Source organism: Belonocnema kinseyi, chromosome 9, assembly GCF_010883055.1.
Source record: "Belonocnema kinseyi isolate 2016_QV_RU_SX_M_011 chromosome 9, B_treatae_v1, whole genome shotgun sequence".
NCBI classification, from domain to species: domain Eukaryota; kingdom Metazoa; phylum Arthropoda; class Insecta; order Hymenoptera; family Cynipidae; genus Belonocnema; species Belonocnema kinseyi.
In genome coordinates this window covers 51,146,667-51,167,515 of record NC_046665.1, presented here as the reverse complement: position 1 = coordinate 51,167,515, position 20,849 = coordinate 51,146,667, and the positions used below count along the sequence as shown (strand labels likewise).

Below are 20,849 nucleotides of genomic sequence, written 5' to 3'. Positions count from 1 at the left end.
CAACGAAGAAACTATCCCCAAATACCGACCCAGCGCCTTATCAATACTTGTTTTTACACATGATATTTTAACGCTCTGATGCAAATATTTCTGTCCGGAATACCTGGCCTGGACAAAATTAGCCCAAAAAACCGCAATCCTACATCTGCTTCAAATTTTAAATTATATCATCAATGAGAATATTTTTCCAAACTCTTGGAAAGACTTTTTGATCTTCCTTATTCCAAAAAGTTCAAAAAATAAATTTAGACCTATAGCCTTGGCCTCTTGCTTTTTAAAAATAACGGAGAAATTAATTTTGAATCGACTGGTCCATTGGTTGGAGAATCAGAATATTCTACCTCCGTCTCAATATGGTTTCAGGAAAAACCGTTCCTGTGCCGACAACCTGGAAATCCTATACTCAGAACTTCATCTATCCCAAGTAAAAAATCAATATACGGGCTGTCTCTTTTTAGACATTAAGGCCGCATATGATAACGTCATTCCTAACATTCTTATCAATGACCGGATAGAAATTGGTGTTCCATTCAAAATTTGCAAATTTATTTACAACTTAATTCATGAACGTAAAGTTTTCTTCAGATTGAATGGTGCAAACAAAGGACCATTTATAATCATGAAGGGTCTCCCACAGGATTGTATTCTTAGCCCTGTATCGTATACAATTTATATGCGGAAATTACACTCAATCATATACCCGGGTTGCAAAATCTCAGAATTTTCTGATGACATAGTCCTCTATTTTACATCATACGAATTAAATGAATGTTTATCTATTCTTGAACAAAACTTAAATTCCATTAACTCCTTTTTGAAGGAACGGGGACTATCCATCTCTCCAGAAAAATCAAAACTAATTATTTTCCCAATTACAATAAAAAATCTGCCAAATAATGTTTCCATCTCAATAGACGATCAAACTATTACTCCATCCGAATCGGCTTCATTTTTAGGTATTATTTTTCACTGCACCTTATCGTGGGAACTTCACTTCTTAATGTTAATTAACAAAGGCAACCAAGTCCTGAATATTTTAAGGTTTTTATGTGGTACGTGGTGGGGTGCTCACCCAAAAATTCTCCAAATCTTATTTCTTGCCCTGGGAAGGAGCTCTTTCGACTATGGTAGCCATGTCCTAACCATTTGTAGTGGTGATACCTTTTTTCAGAGATTAAACAAATTGCACAATAGATTTTTGCGTGTCATATCTGGTTACCGTATATCCACACCTATCATTGTCATGCAAGCAGAACTAAAGGAGTTATCATTAGTATCTGGATTCCAACCATTATCAGATATATTTCTAATAAAACCCTTTCTTGCGGTTAACCATCCAATCCACAGTACTCTCTACAATTTGTACTATATAGCAAAAAATGGTTTAACCCAATACAACCTGGACAAGAGTTTTATCCTCTTAAAATCCTACTACAAACTCAAAGGTTTTAAAGACAGTTTTAAATTCAGCTACCCCGCTACATTTTCTAGTTCCCTATTCGCTAAAGTTCTTCCGACCAACGATTGATTTTAAAATGGGCTTAACGATACAACAGAGTAATTCTCCGGAAATAGTTTTCAATAATTTGATTGATAATAAATTTTCTGCTTTTACCCACTTCTACACGGATGGCTCCAAATTCCCAGAGTCTTTCGTGGGGGTCTCAATATACTCCCCACAACTTAATGTAGAAATTAAAATCAAGATTTCTGAGCATGCTTCAATCTATAAGGCGGGGGCTTTGGCTATTAATGAAGCAATTCAGCTTATTTTAGATAGACAAATTCCTAACTCAGTAATTTTCTCTGACTCAAAAAGCGTTGTACAAGCTTGCCAAAAATTTAATGACTCGTCCTCTACATCATACCTTACCTTCAAAATCCGAAATCTTCTTTCCATTGCTTCCGAAAATAATCTTAACATAACTTTAGTCTGGATCCCTGGTCACAAGGGCATTCCAGGTAATGAGAACGTGGATAATTTAGCAAAATCGGCTACCATAGAAGGAACCTTCCATGAGTTAAAACTGCCACACACCGACATTTGGTCCACAATCCTCCCCCTCCATCTGAACTCTGCTCTGGAAGCTTGGAGTAGAGTTTCGGAATCAACAGGAGTTGGTCAATATTATTTTCATAACTTTTTTCAATCATCTAAATTCGTTAAACCGTGGTTTCACAAATCTAACCTAGATTTAGCTTAGCTAGAAAGGGATTCATTGATGCTGGGGGGTGTGCTTCTTGCGGCTTTCCCGAGGAGGACATCAACCATGTCTTGTGGGCCTGTCCGAAATTCTCAGACTCTAGAAAAACACTTCAGTCGGCTCTGATTCAAAATAGATCCCTCCCACCGTTCTCTTTTGAACTATTCCTCATTAATCCTACGAACAAAGCCTTTCTCCCTTTTTTACAATTTTTCAGAAAGAATAATTTACTTATTTAATACAATTTTAATTGTAAAATTCCAAAAAGAGACCAAATTGTCAATTTATTTTTTTGTCCTCTCAATTCACATCTACTATCACTTTCAGTATCAGGTTCAAAACATTTGTCTTTATCTCTGAAGTTGTAATTTCTCTAATTCAAATTTCGCGCCTCTTATTTTTCTTAACACACACAACGCCACCTTCAGTTTATTCCCACCATTCTGATTTGATCCTAACCTCGAAACCTCACATTATAATTCTGACTCCAAACCAAATACCTAACATTATGGCATAAAATCATCTCTGGATACAAAATAATCATAGCCATGGCCAAATAGGTCACGCTTTAATTGCGCGGAGTGTTTTTCTACAGACCTAGCCTAATTGGTCTTCCCCTCCCTAGCGCAACTGCAGTGGAGTGGGGAGAGAAAGAAAGAAGAAGAACGTAACACAAAATTGTTCGGAATTGTACATTTTTGTCGAAATATTTTTTCATTTAATTAATAATATCGATTTGCGCAGAAACACACTAATCTACTCCAGAATAGTTAAGAAGATTTTTAATCTATAATAATTATTTTGGTTTTAAAATACCAATTTTTTGTGTAAAAAGCTAAAGTAACCTAAATTTTTTTAAAAATTAGAAACCTTTAAAATCTGAAGATTTTTGTTAAAAAAAAAAACGCTAAACAGTAAAAAAATTAATAGTACCAAAAAACGTAAATTGTTGGGAAACTTTTAATCTTTGAAATCTGTTTGATCAAATGGAGAATATTCGTTGCCAGCGAAAAGCACATAAGGGTTTCTATTGTTTTTCTTAGTAAAAGAGATTATTTGTAGATTTAATTATAAACATTGCTTCAAGCAATAAAAATCCATTCAGGGTTTCAACAGCAATGATTAGGCGATTTTCGAGACATTTATTTTTTCTAATACTTTTTTAATAGCAATTTTTTTCTCGATTTTAAAGGGAAGTTATAACTCATTATTTGCAGCGTAATCGAACAATTAGGAGGAAAGCAACGTGTGATGCAACTTCTGAGTCATGAAGATCCTAACGTTCGATACGAAGCTTTGTTGGCAGTTCAGAAATTAATGGTTCACAATTGGTAAGAAGAACTCCAGCTTGAATTCAATAAATTAAAAATTCGATCAATTTAAAGATTAACACTCTAAAGGGTCGCTGCCAAACATTTTTACAATATTGAACTGTAAGATTTTCAACACAAAAAGTCCTTTTAGAGTCGGTTAAAGCATTTTTTTTTGTAAAGTTTTAATCCAGAAGAGGAAGAAATTGAAAAATCAAGACAAATATTTTGTATATACGTCCGTAGATCTTTTTTTTTAAAGCTAATTAATTTTTTTTAATTGTTGGCAATGGCCGTAAAAGTGAAATCGCATTTTTCCAGGGAATATCTTGGAAAGCAACTGGAAAAGGAACAGGGAACTCCAGCCCAGGGAGGAAAATCTGGATCGCAAGTTCCTGCGAAAGCCTAAATCGTAAACTTCCAAAATTTTCCAATAACACGAGAGTAGTTTATCTGACGCTTGTTTAGTCACCCCCTAGTGACTCATAAATTTCTACACGTCACAGGGTCTTACTAAAATATACTTCAGCAATCTACGAAAAAAAAGCAAATGACCTTTTTAAAGATGAAAGGCCTTTATCGCTTAATGAACAGTCAGTCACGTGTTTCTCAAAATTGTACAAAAGTATTTTGAAAATCAGGTGTTCACATTCCATGTAAAGAGAAATTCGAAGCGGGAAATACTTTCCTAATTGAATAACGGTAAATATCGAAAGTTGTTTTTGTCGTGTGGTGGTCCTCAGACTTTTTAATTTTACTATACTGTAAACAAATCAGTTAATTGAATTTACTGCCGAACGGCGAAAATATGAATATGAAATCATGTAAATACACACAAGTACCAGTTTGAAACTGTGTCCAGATGTGCAAAATGAATTTGTAATATAATGTTATTGTTGTTGTATCTTAAAAGCCTCGAGTATTAGCAAATAAAAATATCATTCGAATTCCTTTCTTAGTTTATTTTTAATTTCCTAATGGAAACATAGATTTCAAGTTTCTTTATAATAGAAATGTATTAAAATATACCTACTTTATTGAGCGTACGAAGAAACTACACTCACTTTTCACTGATTTCGAGTTTTACATTTATATTACAGGAAGCTAGTTCGTAGACTAGGTAGCGGAAAATGTAGGGTATATCGACTTCCTTGGATGAACTTTCGTCGTCACATAATTTACATCTGATTCTCCTCTCATCAAAGCCTGCTTTACTTTGAGCCACCTCCATTCCTGGCCCAAGCAGAGTGCCACATTTTTTACAAACCAGCATCTGGAAAAATGGTAAATTCGAGTCAATTTCAGGACTCGATCTCGCTTCAGTCCCAGATATCAAAAATAGAGTCAATCGCGTATTCTAACGTTACATACGAGTTTAACTCAAATTAATTTTGTGAAAGAAGTCAAAAACTGTGATATAGCTTTGGTTTTAAGATGGAAAAGTCATTTATTTAATTATTGTTGGCAAGTTTCTCTGTTCTTTTTTTTCGAATTAATTCCATTACTTATACCGATGTGTAACTTCCGGGGTGCCAATCAGGTTATAAAAGTGAACTCAGAGAAAAATTAGAATTTTTTTTTAATAATTACGAAAGATTTGAGGGGAAGTGCTTTAGGTTTTATTTTAAAGGAATAATTTTAAGTTTTAAATATTTCAAAATGTGAGGTAAAAGAATATGGAAGATTTCGAGGCAATTTTTTTAATTTTTCAGGATTAGAAGTTTTTTTAGATAAACTGAATTTTGTCAGAGTCAAATGAAAAAAAGTTCTTAAGATACATGGAAAATTTTTGAATGATTGTTTTGTAAGGAATTTTATGAGAAAATTAAAAAAAGATCACAAAACATTTTGAATTATTTTCTAAATTTTTTAAAAAGTGTGTAAAAGATTTTTAAAATTTGTTTGTAATTTTCCCATATTGCATAATTTTAGAACAAAATTTATTAAGTTTAAGAGATATTCAGAAGTTATCAAACAGATAAAAAATAATTGCAAGAAAAGTTTTCATAATTTTTAGAGATTAGAAGGTTTAGAAGGTCTGACAAAATAAAAAAAAGAATTTTCCTTATTTTCATGTGGAAATTTTGAATAATTTTTTGTTTTGAATATTTTAAAATGTGGGCTAAAATAATATGGAAGACTGAGGCAATTTTAAACATTTTTCAGGATTTGAAACTTTTTTAGATAAACTGAATTTTGTCAGAGTCAAATGAAAAAAAGTTCTTAAGATACATAGAAAAATTTCAAATGATTGTTTTGTAAGGAATTTCATGAGAAAATTAAAAAAAAATCACAAAACATTTTGATGCAAACTCCTGTTAAAAACAAGAATCCAACAACCAAATTTGGACCACAACGAATAAACAAAAACAAAAAATTCTATTGCTATCAGAAAAAGAGAAGAAAAATAATTTAAAGAAAAATAATAATAATTTTGAGAGATTAGAAGGTTTAGAAGGTCTGACAAGATAAAAAAAGAAAGAATTTTCCGTATATTCATGTCAAAATTTTGAATAATTTTTATTTTTGAATATTTTAAAATGTGGGGTAAAAGAATATGGAAGACTTTGAGGCATTTTTTAATTTTTCTGGATTCGAATTTTTTGTAATAAACTGAATTTTGTCCGAGTCAAATGAAAAAAAGTTTTCAAGATATATGAAAAATTTTTAAAGTATTGCTTTGTAACTAATTTCACGAGAAAATAAAAAAAAAAAGATCACAAAACATTTTGAATTATTTTCTAAAATTGTTTAAAATTGTATAAAAGATTTTTTACATTGGTTTGTAATTTTTCCATGATATTGCATAATTTTAGAAAAAAATTTAGTAAGTTTAAGAGATATTCAGAAGTTATTAAACGAGTAAAAAATAATTGCAGGACAATTTTTAATAATTTTTAGAGATTAGAAGGTTTAGAAGGTCTGACAAGATTAAAAAAAAAAGAATTTTCCCTATATTCGTTTGAAAATTTTGAATAATTTTTTGTTTTGAAAAATAAAAACAAATACAAAATTGAGCAAATTCAAGAAATATTTATTAGAATTGAAGAGATTCAAAATTAACGTTAAACATTAAATCATTTTTACAACAAACTATTTCGACAGTTTTCAAGAGAATAAACAAATTTTCTTAAAATTTTTCGGAAAATTTAGATGATTGTCAGGTAATTTTTTTAATTTTTAATAATATTTGCCAATTTTGGGAAAAATTCAAGTTAGTTAAAAATATTTTTTGGAATTTAAGAATTTAAGACTAAAAGGATTTAAATTCCTTTACATCTTCTTAAACTATTTAAAATCTTCTGAAAATTCTTAAAATCTTTGATTTTTGTTTAAATCCCTTGAAATCTTTTAAAATTCATTAAAATATTCAAAAATATTTTTAAATCTTTTAAAAAGAAACTATAAAATCCCGCCAAGTCCCTAGCAATTCCTTTAAATTACTTGAATTCTTAGAAATCCTGTGAGATTTGTTTTGAAAATTCTCAAAGTCCTCCGAATTATTTTGAACTTCTTTCTACTGCCTTAAAAGTATTGAAAATATTTATAAATTAACCAAAATTATTTTAAATGTCTTGAAAATCTTTAAAATCTTTGAATTTTTTTAAATCCCTTAAAATGTCTTTAAATTCATTAAAATCTTTTTAAATAACTTTTCAATAACTCGCTTGACATGCTTTAAAATCACTAAAACTGACATAAAATCTCTTGTAAATCTTTAAACCTTTTTGAATTATTATCCTGTAATATTTCTTAAAAATACCTAAAGTCCTCCGAATTTGTTTAAACTCCCTTCAATTTCTTTAAAATCCTTAAAATCTTTGAACTTTTTTAAATCCGTTGAATTCTCAAAAAAAAGTAAAAATTTTTTTTAATCCCTTGGAATTCCTCAAAATTACTTGAATTCTTAGAAATCTGGTAAGATTTCTTGAAAATACTTAAACTCCTCCGAATTTTTTTGATATCCCTTCAACATCTTTAAAATCATTTAGAATTTTTCGAAATTAACTAAAATTAATTCAAATCCTTTAAATTATCTTTAATTCCATAAAATATTTAAATTTCTTTAAATCCCTTTAAATCTCTTCAAATTTATTGAAATCTTTTGGAATAAATTTTCAGTAACTCGCTTGTCATTCTGTAAAATTACTTAAACTGCTTAAAAATCTTATAAAATCTCTAGTTCATCATCAAACCTTTGTGGAATATTTACAAAATCTTTGAAATAACTTGAAAATCATTCTATTTTTCTCCATTTTATTAAAATCCTTCCAAATTCTTTGAAATAGTTTTAAATTTCTTAATAATGAAAGAAATAGCTTTTCTATCTTAAAAGCAAAGATATATCACGATTTTTCGACTTACTTTTGCCTAAATAAATTAATTTTTGTCCAACTCCTATCTAAACGTGACATAATATTAGGGTAAAATTAGTGAATATTAGGGTGACGTGATATTAGAATATTCAATAGTGGCATTATTTTCGAAAATACACGTTGGTGAATTTTATTTCTCAGGAAAAGTCAGAGATTTTGAAGAAAAAAATATCTTGCAAAAGTCAGGGAATTTTCAATGTGAAATTGTTTTATTCCATTTATGAAAGATTGCGTATTCAAATTGTGACAAGATTGAAATGCTGGTCTTTGAATATTAATGGTCGGGTAAAATGAAAATTTGGTCAGGGAAAAATTAGGGAATTTTGAAAATTAATTAATTTACCTTGCAATTCTATTTATTTTTACTTAAAGTTGTTTCCTTATTACGGTTATATTTTTAATTAAAATTGTATTACATGATTGAAAATTCCACAATATTATGAAAAATTCATCAGTTTTGGTTGAAAATTCAACAATTTTCATAAAAATTAATCTTCTTTGTTTGATTGAAAATTCGTCTTTTTAATTATTTTTATTAAAATATTTCTTGGATCAAATATGAACTATCACGTTATTCGTTGAAAATGTATATTTTTATACTGAAAACTGAACTAATTGAACTATTTTGTTAAAAAAATCTTTTTAATTGACCTACCTATGTAAAAGTTAAACTACTTTGTTAAAATTTTATTTATTTTTGAACGAAGTATCAACTGTTTTGTTGAAAATGTAACTATTTTGTTCAAAATTAATTTTTTTTTATCTGAAAATGTGACTTTTCCATTTTTTGGTTAAAAATTGAGCCTTTTTAGTTAAAAATTCGTTGTTTTTTTGGTAGAAAATTAATCATTTAAAAAATTTTTTTTTAAATTTATAGTTCATTGTTAAACATCTCACCGTTTATTTGATAATGAAATTTTTTGTTAAAAATTTATCATATTTTCGATTTGAAGATTCATATTTTTTACAAAATTTATTTCTTATTTCTTGAAGGTACAAAAATTGAATTGAACTTTTTGTGCCTTGACCAAAAAATCTTTCTTTGTGGAAAATAGGTTTTTTATTTAATGAAAATTCAACTATATTTTGGTAGAAAACAAACTATATTGGATAGAAGTTCATCTGTTTGGTTAAAAAATAATCATATTTGATTAAGGATTAACAGTTTTGCTAAAAATTCGTCTTTTTTGATTGAATTCAACTGTTTTTTATTTAGTCAAAAATTTTTTTCGTTGAAAACTTATCCTTTTTGATTCAAAATTGAACTACTTGGTTGAAAGTTCTTTTCTTTTTTTGTTTTTCTTCTGATAATAAATTCTTTTAAGTACTTTGTTGAAAATTAAATTTTTGGACGAAAGTTCATCTGTTTGGTTGAAAACGCAAGTATTTTGTTTAAAAATTTTAAACTGAAAATGTGACTTTACCATTTTTTTGTAATTGATTCTTTTTCGTTGAAAATTCGTCTTTTTTTTTTGTAAAAATTTAACTGCTTGTTGGATAATTAACTTCTTGATTAAAAATTCATATAATTGATCAAATAGTAGAATTTTAAACAAAAAAGATTAAACTTGAACGAAAAAAAGTTGCACTTCCAACGAAATAATTGAATTTTTTAGTAGACAGTTTAATTCTTAATAAAAAAGGTGAATTTTAAATCTAAAAGATCCAATTTTTAACAAAAATACTTGAAATTTTAATCAAATACTGTAATTTTCTACAATAAAAATCCATTTTCATCCAAATAGTAAAATTTTGAATCAAAAAATATCAAGCTGAAACCAAAAAAAAAGTTAAATTTTCAGAAAAAGTAGAATTTTACAATAAAAAGGTGAAATCTCAACTATAAAAATATAAAAGTTGATATTTCAGTAAAAATATATCTTTAACAAAATAGTTGAATTTTCAACTTCAAAGATTAATCCTTAACCCAATTTTAAATTTCAAGTAAAAAAGATAAATATTCAGTAAAAAATTTTTCAACAATATAGTTTAGTTTTCACTCAGAAATGAATGTTTAATAAAAAGTGATGGATCAGCAACAGACAGAATGCATTTTTAACAAAGTAGACCAACTTTTACCCAAGAAATACCAAATTTAAACCCGGAAGATGAATTTTCTACCAAACAGTTGAATTTTCAACTAATAAAGATTTTTCAGTCAGGAAAGAAAAAAATGTATCTAAATTGTTGAACTTTTAAGTGAAAAGACGGATTTTTTGTAAAACAGTTGCATTTCTAATCCGAAAATATGAATTTTTAACCTAAAGGTTCCAAAATTTGCAACAAAACATTTGCAGTGTTGACAAAAAAGAGAAAATTTTAATAAAAAAAGGATTAGTTTTCTATCAATGAAGACCAATTTTTAACAAAAAACGATCGATTTTCAACAAAAAGGAAAAACTACATTTTCAGGTAAACATTTAAACAAAAATTTTAATTAAACAAATTGGTTCAACTTTTATCCAAGTAGTTGAATTATTATTTAAAAAAACTAAATTTCCAGCCAAAACAGAATTAATTACATTTTTAGTAGAAAAAAATTAACTTTTTAACAAAAGAAAAAATTGTCCCCACCCAAATAATTGAATTTTCTGCTAAAAAATATTAATTCTCAACGAATAGTATAAAATATAAAATAGTAGATATTTATTGATACATTATTTATTTATTTAATCAAAATAGTAGATATTTGACACAAAAAGCATGACTTCGAATCAAATTATTTCATTTGCAACCAAATAATAAAATTCTAAACTAAAAGTATAATCATCAAGAAATAGTAACTGAAAAAATAAATTAATAAAAAAGTTAAATAAACTACTTACACGAACATTATATCAGTGTTATTTTTTAAAAGTTTCAAAATTGTCTAACTTTACCCTGATAAGTTTTCCATGCCCATTAATATTTAAGTACCAAAATTTTAATCTGGTAACATTTTTCATATCAAATTATTTTCTAAATGGAATAAGACAATTTCAAATTAATATTACAAAAATTCGAATTTATTATCCTCGAAAATTATTTAAAAAGCCTCTTCTAGAAATGTTCTCACTTTTGTAAGATTTTTTTCAACATCTCTTATTTTTCTGATCAATCAGATTCTCGAACTTTTTCCTCGTTTCCAGGACTTTCCCTACCTTTTGAATTTTATAAGTTCAATTAAAGTTTAAATGCAGCTAAGGTGGAAAAAATCGGGAATGAATGAGAAACTTTAAAGTATTTTCGATTTCAGCTTCGTGAATTTTTCATCGCGATAAAATTAAGGGTCTACTGTTAAAAATATGTGTTTTTCTACTTTCAAACTTTGTCTTTTTTCGTTCAGAAGAGAGCAAGCTTAAAACCCCTATCTTTTTCTTCAATAGAATAGAAATTACAGGAATATGAGCAAAATTCGAGGACTTTTTAGGTTTTTCCAGGTAAGAAAATCAAGGACTTTTCTAGGTTTTCAAAGATTTTTTTGTTCAAAGATTCTTACCGTGGTTTCGTCTGAGCAGTGAAACAAGCGATCTTGTAGAAGGAAAGAACACGCGTGCGAAATCAAAGAATCGCGTTCCATTTCTCCAAATCTGATGCCTCCACCTCTTCTTCGTCCTTTAATTGGTTGCCTAGTCAAAGCATCTATAGGTCCGGTGCTTCTCACCTGACAAATAAAAAAAATTACAAAATATTTCAATTACGAAATTTTTCGAAATTAAGAAAACCAAGAATTTTGACAAAACTCTCCTAATGTCTCAATTTAAATAAAAAATTCAATATTCCTCAGACACAAAAGCTCGAACCGCTTTCAAAAAGTGGGAAATAGGGTGAATTTTCACGAAAATAGGGGGGGGGGGGACTTTTAACTAAGTAACTGAATTGCCAATAAATAAATTTTAATTCGGAACGAATTAGCCAAAATAGAGAAACTTTTAATGAAATAGTTAAATCCCCGAACAGAACAAATTAGTCTTTAACCAAAGAAGAGTACTTTTAATCCAAAAGATCAAATTTCTACAATTTTCTACAAAAAAAAAATAAAGCGAGGTAGTTCAATTTTAAGTGATATTACTAAGATTGCACATATGACATCATTTGAAGTTTTTATCTTAAAAATTATTATTTTACCACCAAATTTAATATTAATTAATCAAATCTACTCGTATTTGAAGAAGCTTCCGAACACCTTTAGTTTCGTGGTTAATTATTTTTTTATCAAAATTAATTAAATTGTCTGTGTATAAAAACACAATTTAATAGTCGCACATAATAATTTATATTTTATTTCCTTCGAAATTGAAAGAAGAAAGGACGCTATTCATTGAGAGAACGGCCCTTATTTTAACTTTTGAAATCCTTTAAAATACACTGAACCCTAAAATGTTAAAAAAATCTTAAAACTCCTTTAAAATCTTTTAAAGTCTGCTAAAATTAAAAAAATATTCTAAACAGTCTAAACTATTCCATTTTAGTGAAAAATTGAAATTAAACAATTCGCTAGAAAATTCAACTCATTGGTGAAAAATTCAATTACTTTTTTTATGAGAATGATTTTTTTATTTAAAATTATTTTTAGTTAAACATTTACTTTTTTTAGTTTAAAAAATCAGCTATTTGGTTTTATTTTTTAATTATAATCTTTTTTTTAGTAAAAAATTAATACTGTTCGTTAAACATTTATCTTTTTGGTTGAAAATGTAATTATTTAATTAAAAATTCAATGTTTTATAGAACAAAATCTTAGACGTTCAAAAGTAATTTCAATTTAAATATATTTTGAATTTCTTAAATTTTAAAATATTTCAAATTCTAAATCAGAAATTGAATTTAGAAACCAGAATGCTTGACGCTTCTTCAGATTTTGTCAGAGAAAATACGAACCTGCCACTTGTCTGAGACCATATGACGAAGCCTTTGATAATGAACAATTCCCATAAAGATACTCGCTTCCAATTCCGTTCCAGTGATTCCGCTGTACATTTTTTCCGTCCCGTAGTAATTATAACCACCAGCTATCAACAATTGTCCAAAATAGTCGATGGCAGTGTCATCTTCTGAATATCTAAATGGCGTTGCATCGTGTACAAGTCCGTGAATTGCTGCGGATTTTCCAGCCATTACCTCGATCATCATAGCTGTAATTAGAATAAATAAACACAACAATTAAGAAAAATAAGACAAGAGATAAGAAATTAACGGGGAGGTTGCAAAACATCATTTCCAAGATATCCTAACTTTTTGCTTACTTTTCCCTGAACAATTTATTATTTTCCCTCACAATTAATATTTAAAGTCCAAAATTAATTTGATGAAATGCCGCAAAACTCGAGGTAAGTTTGAATAACTTAAAGATGAATTTTAAAATCCCTCCAAAAATGAAAAAAAAATGTTATTAAAAATTCTGCCGAATCTTTCAAAATGCTCGAAAATATTTCAAATACTTTGAAATGTATTAAAACCCTTTAAATACAAAAAATAAAAAATTCCTTCAAATTATTCAAATCTATTAAAAATCCATGGGAATCTTTTAAAATATACGAAAATATTACAAATCCTTTGAATTATTTTGAATTCCCTTGACACTTTTTCAAGTTCTTGAAAATTCGTTGGCATTTTTAAACAACTCTAAATTTTTTTTAATCCTTTGAAATATCTTCAAATTATTGAAACCTATAAAAATGATTAAGATTGTTTTAAAATACGCTGAAATATTATAAATCCATTGAAAACTTCTGAAAATGATTTTGGAATACCTTGAAAGTTTTTAAAGCTAGTCGAAATTCCATGGAATCTTTAAAAATATCCTAAAATATTTAAAATCCTTTGAATTCTTTTGAAAACCCTTCGAACTATTTAAAGCTCTTAAAAATTCTTTGGCATTTTAAAAAATATTTCAAGATATTTAATATCCTTTAAATTCCCTTTAAATTATTAAAACCTATTAAAATTCTTCAGATCCTTAAAACTTCTTAACGTCCTTAAAAATCCCTTTAAATTTTCGAAATGTATTGAAAATTCATTAAAAACTTTCAAAATCGGCAAAAATATTACAAATCCTTTAAAATCTAAAAAAAAATTCTTTTAAAATCCCTTGCAATTTTTGAAAGCTCGTGAAAATCCCTTGGAATTAAAAAAAAACTCTAATATTCAAAAAAAGCCATTCAAATCCCTTCCAATTATTGAAATCTATTGCAATTTTCGGGAATCTTTTAAAATACGCGAGAATGCTTTTTAAAATCTATTGAAAGACGTTTACACTTTTTAAAGTCTTAGAAAACCCCTTCATATTTTTGAAATATACTGAGCAAAACCTAATATTTTAAAAATCCATTGAAATCCTTGAAAACTATTGAATTTTATTACAAATTTCTTGGAATCTTCTAAAATAAATCAAATCTTTGAAAATCTTTTGAATCTCTTAAAATTGTTTAAACTCTTGAAATTTCCTTGCAATTTAAAGAAAGCATCTACAATATCTCAAACACTCTACAAGTTTTTAATGCTCTTGAAAATTCCTTGGAATTTTGAAAAATACCCAAAAATATTTTAAATCCTTTATTGAAATTTACTTAAAAAGCCCTATAACATTGCCAATCCTTTCAAATCTTTTGAAAATTCAGTTTAATTTAAATAAAAAACCTTTAAAATCTTTTGAAAACGCTTAGCATTTTTTTAAACTCTTGAAAATTGCTTGGAATTTAGAAAAATACTTCTTTATCCTAAAAATGCCTTGAAATCCCTTGAAATCATTAAAATCTATAAAAATTGAAATTTTTTAAGCTCTTGAAATTTTCCTGCAATTTAAAGTAATCACCTAAAATATTTCAAATCCTCTAAAACATTCTGAAGCTGTTTAAAATGACTTGTAATTTTACAGAATACACTAAAATCTGTAAAACTCTTAGAAATCTCTTCAAAATAATTGAAATCGATTGGTAAGTCTTTGGAATTAAAAAAACTCTTTTATCCTAAAAATCCCTTCAAATTATTAATATATATTACAATTGAAATGTTTTAAACTCTTGAAATTTCCTTGCAATTAAAAGTAAACACCTAAAATATTTTAAGTCCCCTGAAACTTTGTAAAGCTCTTTATATTACCTTGTAATTTTAACAAATACCCTGAAATATGTAAAATCCTTGGAGTACGTTCAAATTAGGGAAATTTGTTCAAAATTCAGTGATCTTCTAAATTACACTAAAATATTTTCAATCCTTCAATAATTTTAATAAAAATTGTTTAAAATTTAACAATATTATTGGAAAGCTCTTTAAATTTACAATTATTAATAATTGTACAAGAAATTGGTAAATTAGTATGCGACCAACAGAATATATTAAAATTTATAGAATTGACAATATAATTCTAGAATTATAAAAAATCGTATGATAATATTAATGTAAATTTTTTAGAATACAAAAATATTATTGGAAAACTCTTTAAATTTACATTAATTAATAATTGTACAAGAAATGATAGAATTAACGGAATGAAAAAAAAGTAGACCCAGAAAACCGAGAAAAGTCATATAATGAAGAAATCTAAATTCGTAGAAAGATTGCTATTTCGTACAAACCAATTGTCATACGACTCGGAAATCCGTGAGGATTGAAAATAATATCCGGTACCAATCCCGTTTCCGAAACAGGCAAATCTTCTTGAGGCCACATTTGAGAACAGATACCTTTCTGTCCTGCCCTGGAAGCGAATTTGTCTCCAATAGCCGGATTACGCTAAAAATCAGTATCAGTATCACCACCCATTTCTTAATTGTTGAAAAAGTACAGAAAAAAATACAAACCGGAATTCGATAAGTAATACAAGCCCTTCTAGGAGCACCATTCTGGAAAGAACCGCATAGTTTCACATTATCTACGTAAACCTCTTCCGTGCCCATGTATTTTTTTACTGAGAATTCGCAGCGATCTGAATCCCAGTAACTGCAAATGACAAACGAAAGAGATATATTATGTAAAATATAAAAATGTAACTTCTTTAAGCATAATGAAAGCCCAGGGCTTGCACTTTCTTCAGAGATAAAAAAATCATGTAAATAGTGTAAATAGTGACAGGGTGTCTCCTGGACAAAAAAATCCCTGACAATTACAGGTTTTTCATATATCTAAATTTTCTACCATGTATAATTTTTTATAGCAGGGATACTTCAATTTCGCGAGTTTATTATAAATTAGGTTTTTTCTTCAGTTTCTAGAGATTCAATTAATATGTTTAATTTAGAAAACTTTGATCATTTATATTACAAGATATTTTTTAATATATTAAAACTATCGATTAAATAAATATATAAATAATACTAAAAACATGATTAATCATTTCTTGAATTTGCCTCTAAAATTCAATAATTTAAATAAAAATTCAAACAAATTTTTATTGTATCTTCTTACACTTAAAACGCAGTACATATTTAGATCAACTTAATTTGGGTACTATATTGAATTCAATTTAAGCCGCTTCAAATGTCCAAATTTTCTAGTAAAAAAATTAAATTTTCAATTTGATAGGTGAATTCTTAACCAAGTAATTGAATTTACAACCAAAAATATTAATTTTCTACATAAAATGACGTTTTTTCATGAAAATACATGAATTTTCAACCAAATAGTTGAATTTTTAACTAAAAGATATTAATTTTCAACCAAACAGTTGAATTTTTAACTAGAAAATATCAGTTTTCAGCCGAAAATGGAATAGATAAATTTTAAATTAAAAAATTAATACTTAACAATCTAAACTTGAACCAATTAGCTGAATTTTTAAGTGAAAAAGTCGAAATTGTTTAAAGTCGGTTGAGTTCTAAAGTTAAATTTTCAACAAAAAATATTCTTTTTAACGAAGAAAGATGTATTTTCACACAAATATAGTTAAAAAAAATTGTAATTAACAAGAGGATTTTTTAGTAGACAGTTGATTTTTCAACAAAAATGTTTATTTCAAACCGAAAAAGATGAATTTTCAACCAAAAGATGTTGCAATTTTACCTGAAAAGTTGAATATCATAAAAAAAGATGATTTATGAACAGAAAAATTAAATTTTCCGGTCAGGCTTTTCAACTTTTTCGCTCAACTAAAAGTAACATTCAAATTCGTCGCAAAATGCAAACATTAATTTTGAATAATGATGGTAATTCTAAACATCCTTTAACACAACAGAACACAAAATAGCAAAATAAATTAATTTTCAATTAAAATAGTGGAATTTTAAACTAAGCTGATGAATTTTCAACTAAAATTATAAATAATTATCTGAAACACTTGAATCTTTAACCAAAAAGATGAATTGCTAAACAATAATATTAATTTTCAAACAAAAAGATTAATTTTCTACCGTGAAATACAATTTTAAAACTAAATTCATGCATTTTAACGAAATAGCATAATTTTCAATCAAAGGGGACAAATTTGCAGGCAAATTGTTGAATTTTGTATTTAAAAAAAATCATAATTTTCAAAAGAAAATGGACTATTTATATTTTTAGTTAAACAAATGAATATTTCTCTTAACTGATGAATTCTAAATTAAAATGATGAATCCTTAACTGGAATAGTCGAATTTTAATTTAAAAAATGAGTTTTTAAGTAAAACAATTTATCTTCAACTCAAATAGTTTAACTTTCAACCAAAAAATAGCCATTTTTACTAAAAACAAACATAAGTAGTCAACCAAAACATAAATAATTAAGTTTTAAGTTGAGAAAATCAATGTTAATTCAAAAAAGACTAATTTTCAACTATCTTATACCATTTATTGTATTTTGATTCCTCAATCGCTCCCCATCTTTCTATTAATTGTCTTTCCCTCTCCCTTTTTTCCAATTCTTCATAGTTTACTCCAGTCCCGTCTTCTATTTCTATATCATTAAAGAACTCCCTCCTTTCTTCTTCTCATCTCGTTAATTTGATCGCCCTCCCTCTCTTCTCTTCTACCTCCATCAAATACTTTCTCGCCAAATCCCCTCCCTTTCCCTCCACTAGCTTCGTCTCAAATTTCCATGCCCTCTTTCCCGCTCTAATAGTTAACTTATCCCTTTGCGTTTCTTCTCTCACCATATATCCTGGCGTCCTCCAGTCTGCCCCTAGTGTCCACCTTATATACCTTTCTTGTAAACTCTCAATATCTTTCCTTTCTTTCCATTCCCATATCTCTGCTCCATAACCTAATACCGGCCATACCAGCGAATCAAATTCTCACGTTCTCCTTCTCCAATTTTTTTAAACCTTTTTTCTATTTCCCATATCTGTTTCATTACCTCTGCTGCTTTTTAAATCCTTTCTCTTATATGAGCTGTATGATCTCCATTTGTTTGCAGGATATATCCCAAATATTTATACTCTTTGACTTCTTCTAACTTTATTCCTTTCCATCTCCCTGTCCATTCTTTCTTCCTTCCCCCTCCTTTTCTGAACCTCATTATTTTTGTCTTTTCTACATTTACATTCAGCTATTTCCCATCTAAGTATTTGTCTAATCCTGTAATCAATCCCGCCATCCCTTCTTCATCCTCTGCCATCAACACTATGTCATCTGCGTATGCCAGTGTATATATCTTTTCCTTCCCAATCCTAACTCCTCCCCAACCCTTTCTCCTCATTTCTTCTTCCAAGTCTGATATTAATAAATTAAATAAAAGTGGGCTAAGAGGACACCCTTGTCTCACACCTCTCACCAACCAGAAACTATCTCCTACTTGCTCTCCTACCTTTACCCTGCTTTTTGTCCCTCTAAAAATTTCTGATACTCTCTTTATTAATCCCTCTTTTATCCCCTTCTTTATCATAACTTTTTCTATTTCTCCTCGGTCTAATGAGTCAAACGCCGCCTTTAAGCCCACGAAGATTGCTATCATGGCCCCTTTCCCCTTTTAATTATCTTATTTACTAGATAGTTCAGAACATATATGTTGTCCATTACCCCCATTCCTTTTCTAAACTCTGTCTGATTCGGTGACTCGATATTTTTTTCTTCAACCTCTATCTTCAATCTTTCCGACAAAATAGTTAAATATACTTTATACAGTGTTGGCATCAACGTCACCCCCCTATAATCTTTAACCTCCCCCCCTGCCTTTCTTTACTATTGGTATAACTACCCCTTCTATACTATAAGTATATATATACTATATATACTATATAGTATATACTATATATAGTATATATATACTAGGAGTATACTTATAGTATACTCCTATACTCTTTCTTTTTTTTCCTATATTCTTCCCCATTACTTTTTTTCTTTTCTCCACTTTCTTAATTCCTTTCTGACCTCCTTTTTTTCTCTTTGCAGCCCTCATTCCACTCACTTCTATTGCCCCCTTTACTAACTTCATTTCTGTTTGTGCACTCTAATCCTATTTTTATTTCTCCTATCATTTTCCCCATCTCCTCGTCCACATTTCCCTCTTCCACTTTGATATTTCTTATTTTTTCTCTAAACTGTTGTTTTCCTTCCATTGACCAATCCCCTTTTCCTACACTTCTTACATTTGCTCCCCTTTTACTCATATTGCTATTGCTTCTTTGTCCCTCTAATGTCACTATTAAGGGACAGTGATCCGAATCAATATATTCACACACCTCTAGTTTCTTAACCTTCTCTCTTACCACATCATCCACTATCACATAATCAATTACCGTTCCTCTTTCACTTCCTGAGCGTGTATATTCTCCTTTTTCATCCCCTTCTATATTTCTGTTTAAGATATACCATCCCAACTCCTCCAAGCTCTTTAACAACTTTTTTCCCTCCCCAATTAGTATCTTATTTTGGAATTTCTTCCTCTCTTCTCCCCATTCCCTTCCTCCTATGTCTCTTGTTCTAGCATTGAAATCCCCACCTATTATCATCCTAATCTCTTCTTTATTTTCTTCAATCATTTCTTTAATCTCCTCTGCTTTTTCCTGCATATCACTATTCACATAAAACCCCACTACCTTCCACTTCTCTCCTCCCATCATTGCCTCTTCTACTATTACTCCTTCTTTTTGTTAATTCCTGTCTTTCTTATCTTTCCCTGTTATACATTCATTCCTTACTCCCATCACCATTCCTCCCATTGCTCTGCCCTTTTTATTTTTCCTATTTGCATTTTGCACATGCCATTTGTAACCTCTTGGCAACCTTGCCCTTACTCTTTCCCATCCCTTTTCATCTTGCCACGTCTCCATCATTATGACTACATCCCATTATGTCAAATTTCTCATAAACTCACTATCCTTTCTCTCCAATTCTGCTATATTCCAGTAATAAGTCTTCCATTCTTCCCTACTTTCGTTTCTCATCTTTTTTTCCTTCTTCGTATTTCTTATTTTCCTATCTCCCGTTCCTTCCTCTTCTAGTTTCCCTGCACCTCATTTCTTACTATCTGTTCCCTTTCTTCATCCCAATCCCCCCATAATCCATCTATCTGACTTCTCCCATACTTAACCCATGTTCTCTTTCCCTTTTTTCTTTACTCTTCCGCTATTTTCCTTAATTTATACTTTATCTTCCTTTCTACCCATATCAAATCATCCTCTATTCTCTCTGGACTACCATATAATAACCTCTTCTTTGTCATCACCGCCCTCTTATGTTCCCATTTCTTTAGTTACACCAGTACAATTATCAACCCTCTTCGCACTTCCCTTCCTTCATTTCGCATTTCCTCTATCTCTACCTTAGCATCAATCCTTTTTAGTACTTCGTCCACCCCTTCCTTCAGCTCCTTCCCCTCTAATCTTATACCCTTTATCACTATGTTTAATTTTCTTTCTTCCCTTTCTTTCCTTTCTATTCTTTGTTCTATTTTTCTCAGCCTTTCCATCTCCTTATTCCCACTCTCGCCCCCACCACAATCCCCGTACGCGATTTCAAGTTTCTTCATCCTACCTCTCATCTCCTCTACCTTTGTATTATTAACTTCTTCCTGCTTCTCTAGTTTTTGCTCCAATGACTGTATCCTCTTTTCTAACTTTTCCCTG

The 20,849-nt window shown here is 28.8% G+C and overlaps 2 protein-coding genes across 2 annotated transcripts in view; one reads left to right on the top strand and one right to left on the bottom strand.

The window, feature by feature from the left end:
• The window catches only part of LOC117180539 (V-type proton ATPase subunit H), an 87,169-nt gene extending 82,708 nt beyond the window's left edge, over positions 1-4,461 (top strand). Inside the window, exons 7-8 of the mRNA XM_033373036.1 lie at positions 3,422-3,535; positions 3,836-4,461. Coding sequence (XP_033228927.1) covers positions 3,422-3,535; positions 3,836-3,923 — 202 coding nt within the window. The 3' untranslated portion in view covers positions 3,924-4,461. The remainder of the gene's footprint in view (positions 1-3,421; positions 3,536-3,835) is intronic.
• LOC117180845 (DNA-directed RNA polymerase I subunit RPA2) overlaps positions 4,462-20,849 on the bottom strand; it is a 46,370-nt gene continuing 29,982 nt past the window's right edge. The window contains exons 11-15 of the mRNA XM_033373380.1: positions 15,672-15,810; positions 15,447-15,603; positions 12,751-13,004; positions 11,369-11,533; positions 4,462-4,787 (exon numbers count right to left, since the gene is read on the bottom strand). Coding sequence (XP_033229271.1) covers positions 4,575-4,787; positions 11,369-11,533; positions 12,751-13,004; positions 15,447-15,603; positions 15,672-15,810 — 928 coding nt within the window. The 3' untranslated portion in view covers positions 4,462-4,574. The remainder of the gene's footprint in view (positions 4,788-11,368; positions 11,534-12,750; positions 13,005-15,446; positions 15,604-15,671; positions 15,811-20,849) is intronic.